Genomic DNA, 14285 nt, shown 5'->3' on the forward strand with positions numbered 1-14285 from the left:
GAGAGAGAGAGAGATGGTAAGTACCAAGACCTGGGGCTCGGTGATGATTTTCTGAGGCTATTATGATGTTGGGTGGCAAATCCAATGCCCTATCTCAAATATGTATGCTTGCGTATGCTACAAGAAAAATATCTACCCACCCATATTGAGCCTCTCAGTAAATGCTTTGCTTACTTTGTCACGCCATTGAATCTGAGTTCATCCTCATTATTTGATCACTGAACTTGAACAATGGTGGTATTATAGAATGGAATCTGCCATACAACACTAGCAACAAAGTTGCACCGCCTTCACATTGGGCATGTGATTTGGTTTACATGTCGGAATATATCCTTAGATTCATGTGGTGTCTACATTTGTGTATCCATACCCAGTGACAGAACCATCATGAAAGAAGCATTAAACAATAGGAGACAAAGGTTTGAACTTTGAACAACGATATATACAAGTTAAAATTATAAGGGTTTGTGTAAGGTATAGACTGTTGATAGTCGACTAAACTCGTGTTGTTAAATGGCTGCATCTTCATGGTTATTGCTTCAAGAAAGACCAGAAGATGAACTCCATCTCAAATTTCTGAATCGTATACATCAAAACCCACAGAGAACATAGCAATTGACAGAACATGGCAATAATCAAAAAGAAAAAAAAAGAAAGAAAAAAAGACAGAACATGGCAAGAAAGTCTTGTCTGAACTACTATCAAAGTTATTTCAGCAAACTGCAGTTGATACATATCTCCTTATTACATAACTGACTTATAGGAACAAGTTGATTGGATGGCATTAAGACCATCTCGAAGACTCAGAAGCAGTCATGGCCACCTTCCTATAGTGTCTAACAGATTGCAAGTGTTCACTATTCTAAGCTACTTAAATGTCTAATACCTTACTTAATAATAAGATACAATAAGAATATAAAAAGAGTTTAAGTACCACCATCTCCCTGCAGAATAGCACTTGTTGTACACAATTCGCTCTCATTTAGTTGTTCTTCAATCAAAGTAGAATTCAGAGGTAGGTGTGAACCAATAATCACGATTTTGCTAATATACCCGCAGCCAACTGATGGCTCAATCCTAACCCAGGTATAGGAACAGGTTGTGAACTTGTGTGTAATGTTAACCACTCTGCATACAAAACAAAACAAAACAAGAATGGCTAAACATGGTGAAGTACTAAAAAATAAAAATGCCACTTTCAAGCAGATGCATTTTGGTGATTGCCTCAGTAAATTGTATATTGTAATTATATTATCATACCTGTCACACACATGTTGGGCCAACAACAGGACTTGTTTCAGACTGCAATTGCACCTGATTGAGTTCCTAAAAGTCACATAATTAACAATTTCATGTTAGTATTACAAAATCAAGGTATCTTTATAGACCCTATTTACATTTTGCATTATCCAGGGCTTTTCCAAAATTGCTAATTAGGCATTCTCCATTCCTACAATAGTAGTAAATGAAATCGATAAAACTGCTCACCACAACGATACACCATTAAATTTTTATACTAGTGGGTAATACAAGTTCTACTTGGGAAACTCTTAGTCGAGCTCCTTATTTGTACATTTTCTTAGTACCTAATATGACGACAGTACATTGTAAAGAGTAAACTGTCACAGAGAATAGACAATGCACCAAACCAGTGACAATCAACAATTGAAAGCACCTGAACTTACACTGTATAAAATCATAATTAGCTGAAATGAGGCAAATGATGCAGAGAAGGAAGGTTTATAAAGTTGGAGTATCTGATGCGAAGGCATGTGTCTGACAACATACCTGCTGGTTTTGACATACTATTTGTGTAGAAGGAACCAATGACACAGATTGAAGATGGTGAGAAGGATTATTCGGCTGTGCTTGTGTCTGCAACTGTTTCTCAAATAAAGCAAACTCCTCAGGTTTGTCCCACTGCAGATCAGAAAACATAGCCAGAGATCATATATTCCCGCTTTTATAAAACCTTGATCAAATATTCTAAAGACTAAAAACAAACATGGAATATAAAAAAGATGATGAAAGGCGAAACATACTTTGCTCTCACAAGTTTCACAATTATAATAATACTTGTATCCATCAGGGCAGGTATGTTCGCTCCAGTCACACTCTAGAGGATCAGTTATCTCATGACTTGACGGCAGCGCTGATGAAGTAGAATTGCTAGAAAATGTCTGGTGTTTTATCACAGTTTCAGGAGGCAAGTGAAAACATCGAACGACAACATATTTCCGCATACGCCCATATCACAGCATGACAGAAAATAAATTAATCAGAGAGTGACAGCATCATTGTTAGTTACATAGTCTACACTGAACAACCGAGCATACATCCATAGGAATTTTCTCTCCACCAATGCAAATGTTTCAGCAACGACTAAGAGCTTTGCTATTATAAAAGGTTTTAAGGGTTACAAAAGCCACTTTTATTATTCCCCCTTCAGACATGCTCGATCGTATATTGTTTCACAGAATAGACATTATTCCTGTACTCTATAAAGTTCTTATGAAAACAATTCATCCAAATAAAGGGTGTCACTAGCAGTGTCCACATGACAACTATCAAAACATGTTCATCCTACTATCCTGCAAATGCTTTACTCTTCAATCAACCATTTGGCAGTTCAATAAATTATTTATCAGTGTTGCTACTAACCTGAGAACCCTGTTGCTGCCCAAGTATTTGCCCAGGTGATTGTGGCAGATGCAGTTTCTGCATCTCCGTGACTGCCACTTGAGAAGACTGAGAACTTGTTGGAGTAATCTGCGTTTGTTGTAGAGGCATCCTGGACAACTGTAAAGGTGGTCTTAACGGAGGAAACGTTGGTTGCATCACTGTAGAAGCCAGTGGTTCCTGGTTGGCTAAATAGGGAATCGGGGGTTGTGAAACTTGTTGGACAGGATAAGCTGCATTTGGAAAATTCTGTCCTCCATTGGAACCACTGTGATCGGACACTGGCCTGCAGCAAGTAAAGTAAAAGATGAACAGTCAACTATAATGATGAAAGTCATGGAAGGGGTAGCATCTTCGAAGACAGAAAAAAGTACCTAACTGGTTCGTGAGAGTACGGACCACCAGGTGCACTGCTAAATACATAATTACCCCTGAAAAGAGGATGAGAGCTATAAATTTTTAAGCTTTTCTTTTCTGGAATTAACTACCCAAAGTCAAACTAAAACTTATCAGCTAATCAATACTGCATACGCCTTTTTCAGCCATGATTCTTTTCTTTAAAACCATTTATGCAAAAGAATGACTTGGGAATCAGGTATATATGGTTACGGGAACAGCCCAAACACTGAACTAACTATCAGGTGAGCCTGTTCATGAATTCATATTTGTTTGGGTGTGTTTCAGTTTGAAAAAAATATGCGCACATATATGTATATATATACAGAGAGAGAGAGAGAGAGAGAGAGAGAGAGAGAGAGAGAGAGAGAGAGAGAGAGAGAGANGAGAGAGAGAGAGATGATCATTCTAAACTTCAATGATTTTTTCTCAAAAAATGAAGTCCATCTGATTGACCCTGGCATGTGGTCCTTTAATCCAAACCATCCATCCATCCATTCTCTAAGACTTCTGTCAAGGTACGTGGTAACCAAACAAACAGTAACTAAATAACAAATTGCTAACCTATTTTAATTGTCAACATAATAATTTCAGCATTTAACAACAATTTTTTTTTAGTATCTGATCATAGTTATATGGCTAAAGAGATGCTTGTTCAGTTAATGATCAAGTAAGGATTATACTTAAATGGGTCATTGTTCAATTCATGATGGAAATCACAGGCATTAGCTTTTTTTTCCCCTAAAATCTAGGGATCTCAAATTAGAAGCTCCATGTATATAAACACACCAAGTCCACCAGAGTTACAATGACAACAACCTTCGCTCTATTTCCCTTGGTCTCTTTGGATCCGCAAAACGAACAATCAATGGCTGGGCACAACCCTGAAGTAATATCGAAAAAAGGATCAAATGTACATACCTTCTAAGTACAATGAGATGGTAAAGATTAGAAAACAATTGAAAAGCATTACTCTCATAACAAAGGTTCCATTTAAAGCTTTGATTGCTGCCAGAGCCATAACTCCACTGGAAAATTTAACAAACCCGGTTCCTTCAAAACCAAAGTAATGAACTACATTAAGAAAATAACTAAATATATGTTGTATAAAGAATCATTCATAAGCTTTTTACATAAATATGCCGCAACAATAAAACAAACAAGAGCTCATGCCATTGGTTGTAAATGAATAACAACAGCTGAAATTTTGAGACATGAACTGATGTGCTGACACAGACAATACTACTGGATTTATCATCCACCAATATACAGATATTTTATTAATTTTTAAGCACGGTAATTAATTGCAGTGCTTGTGAGGCAGTAGTATCCTAGACAACTTTAGATCAAAATTCCAACATAGAGACACTGATAAGTGCCTAAACGTAGTTTTCTTCACTGTGCTGATTGTATATGATGGAACTCAAACTATTGAAGGATAGAGGTATCAACAATTTGGACATACCACGATTTGGCTTCATAATGTAGATATCTTCAATATGACCATAAGGTGAAAATATCTGTCATGAACAGCAATGAATCAGAAAACTTTGAAATAGTTAACCAAGTGTGTAACTACATATGGGTTAAGAACAACAATGTTCATTCCATAGAGGTAGTATCAATAAGAGAAGTTGTATAAACATAATAGTTCAATGTGCACACAAACATGATACATATATGTAATACATACATATATCAACTATTTAGCTAAGGTGGGGAACAACAAATTTCAGAACAAAACAATAGTAGACCGTACTTCCGCAATGTCTTCATTTGAAGCATCCGGGTGAATGCCACAAACATACAATCTGTCTTGCAGCCCTATCAAACAAACATGGAGAACAAAACACATCAGGTAATAAAGTGGGTGTTATGAGTGCTGCAATAGTAATTTTTAGTCCCAAATGCACCCTAATATCCATCAACCATGCAATAAACTACGCACATAATATCAAAACTATTGAAGTTCAAATATGTGTGAGAAATACTCTTTCTCTTCTTTAGCATCAAAGAAGAAGGAAAGTGACAGCAGGATTGTTTTTTCCCTCCCAAACAATATAAAAGGTCATATGCATTTGAAACTTACCGAGGCGTTCCCTCTCCCCATCAGCGAATCTTACTACGATAGGACTAGGTTCCTGGAAAAAATCGAATGCCACACACAGAAACCATTGATTATGTTACTATGATGACATCATTTGGGACCAATTAAACAATGTGGCAGAAGCTTAGCTCACCCCAGGAAAATAATGCTGACAATTTAAGGCTCGGATAGCCCTCTCTGCTGCATCTAATGTTGAATACTTGACGAAACAATTTCCTGCACGAGAAACACTAAACCTGTTACTGCTTTCTTACTTGATCGTACATACTACCCAAATAGCAATGTGGGTACCAAGCAAGTATCACACATTGTACGAGAAGAAACATATAGCATTCACAAGTTGGGACGAAACGAAAGAGATAAAAGTAATAACAGACATATCAAGAACATTGCGTTCCCAAATGGCCAACCTTGTTGGCCGCCATTCAGCTTATCCTTCAAAATATAAACCTCGACTATCTCTCCAAACTGTCCAAACAAGGACCGAATCTGACACATCGAGAGAAAGAAGAACGAGACATTATCGAGCAATCAAACGAGAAACGAACACACTATCAACAACAAGAGTAGGGAAACAAACAACTCACAACGTCGTCCGTGGCTGTTCGCGAAACTTGTTTCACATAAAGCTTGGCATGATTGGGGTTTTCAAAATTATCTGCAAACCAAAAACAAACAAAAAGAATGAAATGTAGATACAATGTACAGTATTGTGAGGTCAAATGAGAGAGAGAGAGAAGGGGAGACCTCTAGGATTAGAGTGTTGCCAAGCCCTTTTGCGTACGGAGAAGGGGACGGGATTGGGGAAGGCGGCATTGGGATCGTGGTGGTGGTGGGGATGGAAGTCGAGGTGGTGAGGAGGAGGATGGTGGGCCATGTTGTTGTTATGGTGGGGATCGAGGGAGGGCCAAGAACAAGTCCCGTGGGACTGCTGCTGTGGCTCTCCGTGCCAATCCAGCTTCACTGACTCTAATTTTGCAGACTTGATTTTTTGGGTGCGGAAGAAGAAGCATAAGAAAAATCAAAAGCGCGACAAGAGCATTTTAGAGTTTTACGGTTGCACGACTGCCGATTCCTCAGTGACCAAATAGGAGTCGGTTCGGTACTGCGGTTCTATTTTATTAATTCTTTTTTTCTTTTTTTATAAATATTTTATTTTATAAAGGGACGTAAAAAACCAAGTACCCTAATCAATTTTGATACCAATATGCGAGGACGACGCAAAAATACAAACCTGTTAGGAATATAGAAGGGGTTGCCCCAGAAGAGCTAGTGATAGAAGAGGGAGTGTCAATGGAGAACATCGATGCCATGGTTGTAAATTAAGCATGTATCCTCCTTGGCTCTTGCAGGGCTGTGGATTTGAGGTCGTCGAAAGGGAATGGTCTGCAACAGGCGGAGGCTTTTTGGTGGGAAGTTGCTCATTGCACGCGATTTCAATCGCAGATCATTCATGAGAATGTTTGAGACTAAATGAGAACTTACGAGTTGAACCTGTTGAAGGAGGAAGGATGCTTTTTTCTTTCTTGAATCCAAACGACAAAAATAGGGCTGGAAGCATGGACGGAGCAAGGATTTTGAAATCAACCGGGCTCAATTCTCATTGTATAAATTTTTTTGAAATAGCATAATACTTCTGATATAGATTGCTCTCCGCTCACTTATGAAGCACAATGTTGATTATTGACTATTGACAGTTGATTAGGATACTAGGATACTTATTACACAAAAGAAAACCAAGGATAAGAGTTGTGCGTGTCGACATCTCTCGAGATAAAAAAGAAAACCAACGCTAAAACACAAAAGAAAACGAGATATAGTCTATAATTACTATCTATGAGATTTTATGGTTATTGTACAAGCTGTATACTCGTGTATTTTTCCATTGTAGGGTGTTGGCATTATGTGAATCAAATATTGCAAATTCTCCAACAGGATGCAGTAGTTGGTTTCTACATTTGATAACTTTTTTCCTGTCATCGTACTCATAGTTTTGTTTCTTCTTTTTCTCTTACCTTATTCCCTCTTATACAACACCCACCTCCGGCAACATCACCCAGTTGCTGGAGGATAGTCGCCCGGCTGATATGCTTCTAGGCACCTTCGTAAAGTAAACTTCCTGAGGAAGACAATCGAAAAACCCATGAGTTTCAAAGGTTTGGGTGAAACTCGGTGACAAGCCACCAAATCTTTATTTTCAGTGACACCCTGCCGAAACTAACTACGTCTTTTCTGCTCTGCAGAAAGGTTTCCCTAGCTATGCATCATTCGTTTTAGATCATCTCCCATATAAAACTATTGACAACTCGTGTCTGTTTTATAACAAAATGTTCATCACTGTATGTCGCTGACTTGCGCAAACGACATTGTGCGCCACACCTGCCAAACTCCAGGTAACTTGTCAGTCGTAAAGGAGGTCAACCACGATATCTGATGAGAGACAGAATGAGATAGAGCAAAAAAAAAAAAAAAGAAAAAGAAACGAAGAAAATAGTAGCCATCTTACCTAACCGTACGACAACTCTTGCAAGTAGTTTAGTAAAGTTGTTTTACAATTAAGTTTTAAGAGACAAAGAATGAATAACTAGCCATGAAAAAGAAAAAACGAAAAAATAAAATAAAATAAAAACTTTATGCATGTTATTATGAATTCATAGAGCAGAAATACAAAGCTTAATGAAGTTTCATCGACTTAGGTGTCTAGACAATAGAAGATATCAATGCCAATAAGCTTTAACCAGTAAACCTTGCCAAAGCCAAAATCCTGTTCTTGGAACAACTCGTAAGTCTCAACATAGAATTTTCATGTTGATCCTTTCATTTCATAGTCACTGTCCCGGCAACTAATCCTTCTACTGTTCTAAAATATAACCAGAATCAGAAATATCAAGAAAAAGGAAATGTAGAAATGACCACTGTATTCGAAAGATAAATTATGTACTGTGCAAATGTCATTAGTTGAGAAGGAACAGAAAATATGCCTCTGCCTCTATTTCTTGTACTGCTTTATCTCTTTGGTTATGCCATCAGCAAGCGAATCAACATCATTGTTCTTCCCAAAAAATTTAACAAAGTCCATACTAGGGCTCATCAAGTACCTGCACAAGAACCAACAATTATAGAGGCATAGAGCATAAAGATATATCTTTACAATACAGAAAGAAAAGTATAAAACAACAATGAAAGAAAAGTATAAACTTTCACCAACCATGAAAGAAAAGTATAAACCAACAATCAACAAAGTCGATAAGCAATACTAATTGGTGAAATCCATAAGCAATTCAACAAAGTCGATACTTTATTATTTGTTCACTCTGCTCTGTTCAAGTCAAATAATATGAATATTAATTAAGAATTAGCTATACACTCAATGCTAGATCATGAAAATGTGACTCGGTTGTTTTATGTATAAGAAAGGAAGAATCATTACAGTTCAGAAGATAATCTACAAAAGGTTGATACGTACATGACTATGGAATGATCAACAAGATAATCTGAATCTTCTTCAGTTGTCTTCATATAGTATACGCGATAGGCACGGGCCACACTGCGTATCTCGTCTGGGTTACCAGTTAACCCAATCAACGTTGGATGAAACTCTGGTACAATATATAAACAATTGAGTGAACTTGCATCAAAAGATATAGCTTATTTAATTAGCTTTTAAGTAGTTTCTTAATAAACCTGATCCCTACCTTTGATGTATTCACGGACTTGCTCAACAGTATCTCTTTCAGGATCGACAGAGATGAATACGGGGACTATCTCAATCCCTGCATTGGCCTCTGCAACAACAGATAATTAACTTTTCAGGCATTGAATGCTAGAGAATGCATTACGATTATGAAGGATCATACAAGCATATCAGATGCAATCATAATTCATCTGTTGAGAGAAGAAATTAAACAACTCAAAAAGAAGTTCAAACATACAACTCACTTATTTTATCAACTGCAGCAGCTAGTTTCTGTAATTCGTCTGGGCAAATATCAGGGCAGTGAGTGAATCCAAAGTACATCAATGTCCATTTCCCCAAAAAGTCTTTTTCAGTTACAGGCTTCCCATCGTGGTTGATAAGTTTGAATGGACCTCCAATGGCAGCTCTTCCCGCAGATGGTCCTTCCTTTACCTCCTTTGATGCATTAAATATGTCTGCCACAATATTAATGCATATAAGTATATACCAAAATCAATCTGCAACAGGACACAATAAGAACATAACATAGGTGATGTAACTAGACCACGGGCAGATTACCATCTAGCCTACGAAGGAAAAATCGAAGCACAGTTCTTTAGTCCACCATATAAAAGACAACAAAAATTAATTATATGCAAAATTGTTTCTGCTTCATGAGATACAAGAACAATAAAATTGATAATACAGAATAGAACAAAAAGTATAGAGCAGGTCATAACAGGTGACAGTTGTGCTTTGTCATGTAACCTCTGACTAGTGTAGTAATTAAAGTAGTTATATCACAGGACTTATCAATATTAAGCCCTTAAACTACGAGTGACTTGTTACACGGGAAAAAAAGCTACAAGTCACTTGAGTAGTCTGGAACAGCTTATCGAGGGGATTAATTATCTTAACTGAGTATCCAAGTTTTTACATACACAAGGAGCTTCTTCTGAGTCCAAGTTGATAGCAGCCACAATGGAGAGTGAGAAGAGTTCATTTATGGTTCATTGAAGAATTCCTAACAAAGCTGCTGACTTAACTTATGGAAGTCTCACATTCAAAAGTTACATATATCCAACTCACCATAGTAGTTTACCTTGAAGATGCTGTCTCTTTTCCTTGTCATAATAGAGAATGACTCCTGCCCCAGTTGCTACGAGCAACAAAAAGCTCAACCACGAAACAGGCTACAAAAGCATCATCAAAGTCGATGAAATTCAATTAAATTTTCTATTGACCACATGAAAGAAAATGTCAAATGAAATTGTTCCAATTACCCCTCCACGAACAGACTTTCCAGCATCACTGCTTTCATGTGATTCCCCCGACTTGCTCCCTTCATCAGAATTAGCATTTTCCGAAGTTTTTGATTTTGATCCTTCTTGATTTGCAGAAGCAGGGGTAGTTGTTGAAAATGGACATCTTTGATATATCATCAACGACTGCGTTCCAGGAAAGAAAGAAAAAAAGAACCCCAAAAAAAGAAAATGGAAGATGAAAAACAGAATATGAATAACTCCAACAGTTTGAATCTTTAGAGGATCAAACGAGAAATGATAATAATAATAATAATACTAATAGTAATAGAAGCATGAACTTCAACTTATTTTCTTCTCCCGGGAGTCAAATGGAGAATGAACAAGACAAAAGTAACACTACAAGGGTATCACTGAACAAAACACAAACCTGTTGAAGGAGAGGGAGATGCTGATGATGATGCTGAAGACCCTTAGTGAGCGGAGGTGATAACACTGGCAGCCCACATCTTACCAAAGAACGATTGGCGTACTGAAGATGTTTCACAATCCTGGAAATGATGGAAGCCACAGACAAAAAAAACAAAGATACATTTTAAATTAATTACTAACACAAACCAAAACTAAAACATAAAAGAACACATAAATAGCTTTATGACCAAAATACAAGCATTACTTTATTCAAGACCTATTCGAATTACACTTCCATTTTCCTGAAAATGAGTCTGCAATTCACCGAGGCTGGTGAAGGTGGATAAAGTCTAAAGAGGTGGAAATAAAAACAATTCACTAGGGCTGATCTAAACCACAAAGTAAAGATGGAAACACGGTGTTCAACAAAAGTACGAGTCATTTAGTCTTGTTTCTCTTCTGGTTATGGTTGCAAAGACATATCCCATCAAAATCAACTGAACAAGCAGCAAGCATAAGCAATAAAACATGGGTCTTCTACGTCCACACTATGACTCCATAAATTGAAACAGTTTAACATTGTAGTATTGTACACTGTTACAAGATGGTAACTCTCTAAACTTTTATCTTAAAAGATCTGCTATTCCAGGGTTGTAGTTAGGGTTTATCGGGTTCCTGTTTCCTTGATCTTACCCACATCTTGGCCAATGATTGAAATTTAGCAGCACAAGCACTAGAGAAAAGCATGATTGGAATTTACCAACCGGCCAATTCCTCCAAAAGAACTAAATCAAACAGGAAAAAGTCTCCTAAACATCAACACCAAACGCCAATATTACGAACTAAATGCAAATATATCCAAAACCCACTGACATAACTAACCAAAGAATCTAATTTTGGAGATGATAATCCAACTGGTGACTTTTAAATCAGAGAATTTACATCTCAATTGGTTACCAGTTCTCTGTTTGATACTAATTGGAACTAAAACATAGAGCTGAACTCAAAATACCAAAAACAAATATGAAATGAGTGAAAAAGTAAGGCACCTGAGCATTGGGAAATAGAGAGAAGCGAAGAGCAGAGAGACGAAGAAGAAGAAGAAGAAGAATGCGGAGGGGAAAGAGGCAAAGGTTCGAATCCTTTTACTCCAGACTATGAACACCCGATCTCAACAACTACAGGGGAAGCGGCTGACTGCAGTCCGCTTGGGGTTTGGGTTTTTGGGCTAATTTCTTATATATTATTATTATATTATTATTTGGCAATTTAATTTCTTATTATTTGGGCCGATTTCATTGGGCCTAATAAATGCGGGCCTTGTTTTTCGGCTCTTCTAAATAGTTTACGAGTGTTGGCTAATTTGCTAATCGCTAAGCAAAGCTCCTAGGCACTTCTGTGCATTATGTTAAATTTCCCTTTATTTTTCTATTTTGCTTAGAATAGTATGCCTATTATCTATTGCTTATAGATCACTTGTGTTGGGCCCAGTTTGGAACAACTTCCTGAGCTGTTTTTGGGACTGCTTCTACACTCTGAAGTTGTTTTTAGGCAGAATTAATTCTTGGAGAAGCTGTTTCTCAGAAGTTATGATTTGTAGCTTCTGAAGCTACTTTTGGGATTCAACAACCATATAAGTAATACTTGATGAAATAAATGAAAGAAATGACACAAAAAGTATTATTAAGTAGCAAAATAAATATAAATATTATATAAAAAGTCAAAATACATATTTAAGAAAATTTTGACAATTTCTATTTCTCTGTTTAACTATTCAAAAAATATTTTTATAATCCTTTTCGTTTTCATGTGGCTTAATTTTGTTCACAAATTGTTGCAATACATAAATCATTTTAATTTGACATAATATTGTTATTAATAATTGACTATTTCTTATTCACCCTATAACCTATTTAAATTATCCAATTTAAATTGGTTAAATAAAATGGAGAAAAACACTATTTTTCCAACAATTCCCCACATGAATGAAATTGGTGACCAAAGACTTGATAAACTTGGTGATAGATTTATACGGTTGAAACCTGCTTAGGATAGATAGGTTTTACCCTTTGAACCTTCCCTTGTGAAAGTATACATGTTGACTTTACTAACTAGACAATAGATGCGATGTCTTTGAACTGTTCGTCATTTGTGTAAATGATAACATACATCACACAATAATCTTCCTGGTACTTTACAGTTCTCACTTTTGTGTCCATTTTGGCCTTAGATAGGCGCATGGTTCTGTAAGAGTTTGATAATAAAAATTGTGCCCTAACCAATTCCCTTAGAAGCGGCCCCACTTTTCTCTTACATAGGTGATTTTTTAATTAAGAGTAACTTGCATTACTCCGCTCGGATTTCCGAAGTATAAGAATCATTAAAAGCTTTCACTTAACCTCATTCTGTACGAGCATCACTGTTAAATTTCATCATAGGAATGGACATGGGGATAATCCCCACAGTGATATGACATGGTCTCTACAGTTTGGTTGTCCCTTTTGAACCTAGATCTTAGGATTTCCAGTCAGCTAGGTAGGGTGTCCACTGTAAAGATTTTTTACTCATGGGCTTTAGTCTCATTCCCCTCGATAATTTATCAACTAACTCTCTGTTTAACCTTTTGGTTAACGGATCGGCAATATTATCCTTTGACTCACATAGTCAATAAAGATAATTCCAGTAGAGGGTAGTTGTTTGATGGTATTATGTCTTCGACGAATGTGTCTTGATTTACCATTGTACATCTTGCTCTGTGCTTTGCCAATTGTAGATTGACTATCACAATGAATACAATTGTAGGCACATTCTTGTCCATCTTGGAATATCCTCTATGAATTGGCGTAGCCATTATATCTCTTCCCCACATTTTCAAATGCGACAAACTCAAACTCTATCGTGGAATTATCTGTCTAAAGGATTTCTAGGACATTGTTGCACCTCCCAGTGTAAACACATAACCACTACTAGACTTTGAGTCTTTCATGTCAAATATCCAGTTTGCATCATTGTATCCTTCTAGGACAGCTGAATATAATGCAGCCCATAACTCCGAATGTACCTTAAGTATCAGTACCCTTACAATTGCTTGCCAATGCATAGCTCCAGGATTACTCATGTATCTAAATAGCTTGTTCTCAACATAAAATATGTCTAGTCTTGTACAACTCGTTAAGTACATCAAACTTCTAATGACTCCAGAGTATTCTAACTGAGAAACACTATCCTTAATTCTTTGAAAGATGTAAAGTCATTTATATTGAAATTCTAACAATTCCATAGAAACCCTTGTCGTATTTCCCAAGGATATTGTCCACATAATGTGATTGACTTAATACAAGTCCATTTGATGTCCTTGTGATTTTAATCCCTACTAGGACATCAGCATGACCCATATCTTTCATTTTAAATTTGGAATTTAACAACCAGGTGGAAGATCCACCAGTTCCGAAATGTGGTTTTGCCAAATGGTGTCAATTACACTCTTGATAGCTCCTTTTCACAAAGGACAACTAGTACAGTTCACCACCTCTTTAACGATATGTGCTTCACCCAATTCAAAGAGTTTTTTTTGTCCTTACCCAAACAAAGCAAGCGTACTCTCCTCTTTGGTAAATGATCCCTTACACATTGAACACATAAAAAGAATTGTCACCTTAGCCAGACATCCCCATACTCGCAAGTATTTAACTGATGACTCTGGACAATCTGTTTAAAAGTTACTACTCAATCTTTTCGGTAATTCCAATCAAAC

General features: G+C 36.8%; 2 protein-coding genes across 2 annotated transcripts; both read right to left on the reverse strand.

Annotated features, from left to right (window-relative positions):
- Window positions 1-709: 709 nt before the first annotated feature.
- LOC101307626 (flowering time control protein FCA-like) lies at window positions 710-6098 on the reverse strand. The gene is made up of 15 exons (XM_004288495.1): window positions 5930-6098; window positions 5770-5840; window positions 5593-5671; window positions 5316-5398; window positions 5165-5216; window positions 4835-4899; window positions 4541-4595; window positions 4049-4128; window positions 3895-3959; window positions 3054-3110; window positions 2662-2965; window positions 2043-2180; window positions 1789-1920; window positions 1261-1326; window positions 710-1128 (listed from the first exon to the last, which is right to left on the reverse strand). The coding sequence occupies exons 1-14, from the start codon at window positions 6057-6059 to the stop codon at window positions 1264-1266; spliced, it is 1374 nt and encodes a 457-aa protein (XP_004288543.1). The 5' UTR covers window positions 6060-6098; the 3' UTR covers window positions 710-1128; window positions 1261-1263.
- A 1698-nt stretch (window positions 6099-7796) lies between these two features.
- On the reverse strand, window positions 7797-11651 carry LOC101307927 (protein SCO1 homolog 1, mitochondrial-like). The gene is made up of 8 exons (XM_004288496.1): window positions 11581-11651; window positions 10551-10671; window positions 10142-10306; window positions 9961-10051; window positions 9122-9334; window positions 8878-8967; window positions 8649-8781; window positions 7797-8280 (listed from the first exon to the last, which is right to left on the reverse strand). The coding sequence occupies exons 1-8, from the start codon at window positions 11586-11588 to the stop codon at window positions 8172-8174; spliced, it is 930 nt and encodes a 309-aa protein (XP_004288544.1). The 5' UTR covers window positions 11589-11651; the 3' UTR covers window positions 7797-8171.
- Between the last annotated feature and the right edge of the window lie 2634 nt (window positions 11652-14285).

This window comes from Fragaria vesca, linkage group LG1 (genome assembly GCF_000184155.1).
Source record: "Fragaria vesca subsp. vesca linkage group LG1, FraVesHawaii_1.0, whole genome shotgun sequence".
In the NCBI taxonomy this organism is placed as follows: domain Eukaryota; kingdom Viridiplantae; phylum Streptophyta; class Magnoliopsida; order Rosales; family Rosaceae; genus Fragaria; species Fragaria vesca.

Coding starts and splice junctions, on each gene's coding strand:
- LOC101307927 (XM_004288496.1), bottom strand. Junction 8,968..9,121: donor TGCTGCAGTTGATAAAATAA/GTGAGTTGTATG, acceptor CTGTTGTTGCAG/AGGCCAATGCAGGGATTGAG. Junction 8,782..8,877: donor AGTCCGTGAATACATCAAAG/GTAGGGATCAGG, acceptor ATATTGTACCAG/AGTTTCATCCAACGTTGATT.
- LOC101307626 (XM_004288495.1), bottom strand. CDS start 6,059: ATGGCCCACCATCCTCCTCCTCACCACCTCGACTTCCATCCCCACCAC. Junction 5,399..5,592: donor GCTGAATGGCGGCCAACAAG/GTTGGCCATTTG, acceptor TTTCTCGTGCAG/GAAATTGTTTCGTCAAGTAT. Junction 3,111..3,894: donor CCAAGGGAAATAGAGCGAAG/GTTGTTGTCATT, acceptor TCCTCTTTTCAG/GGGTAATTATGTATTTAGCA.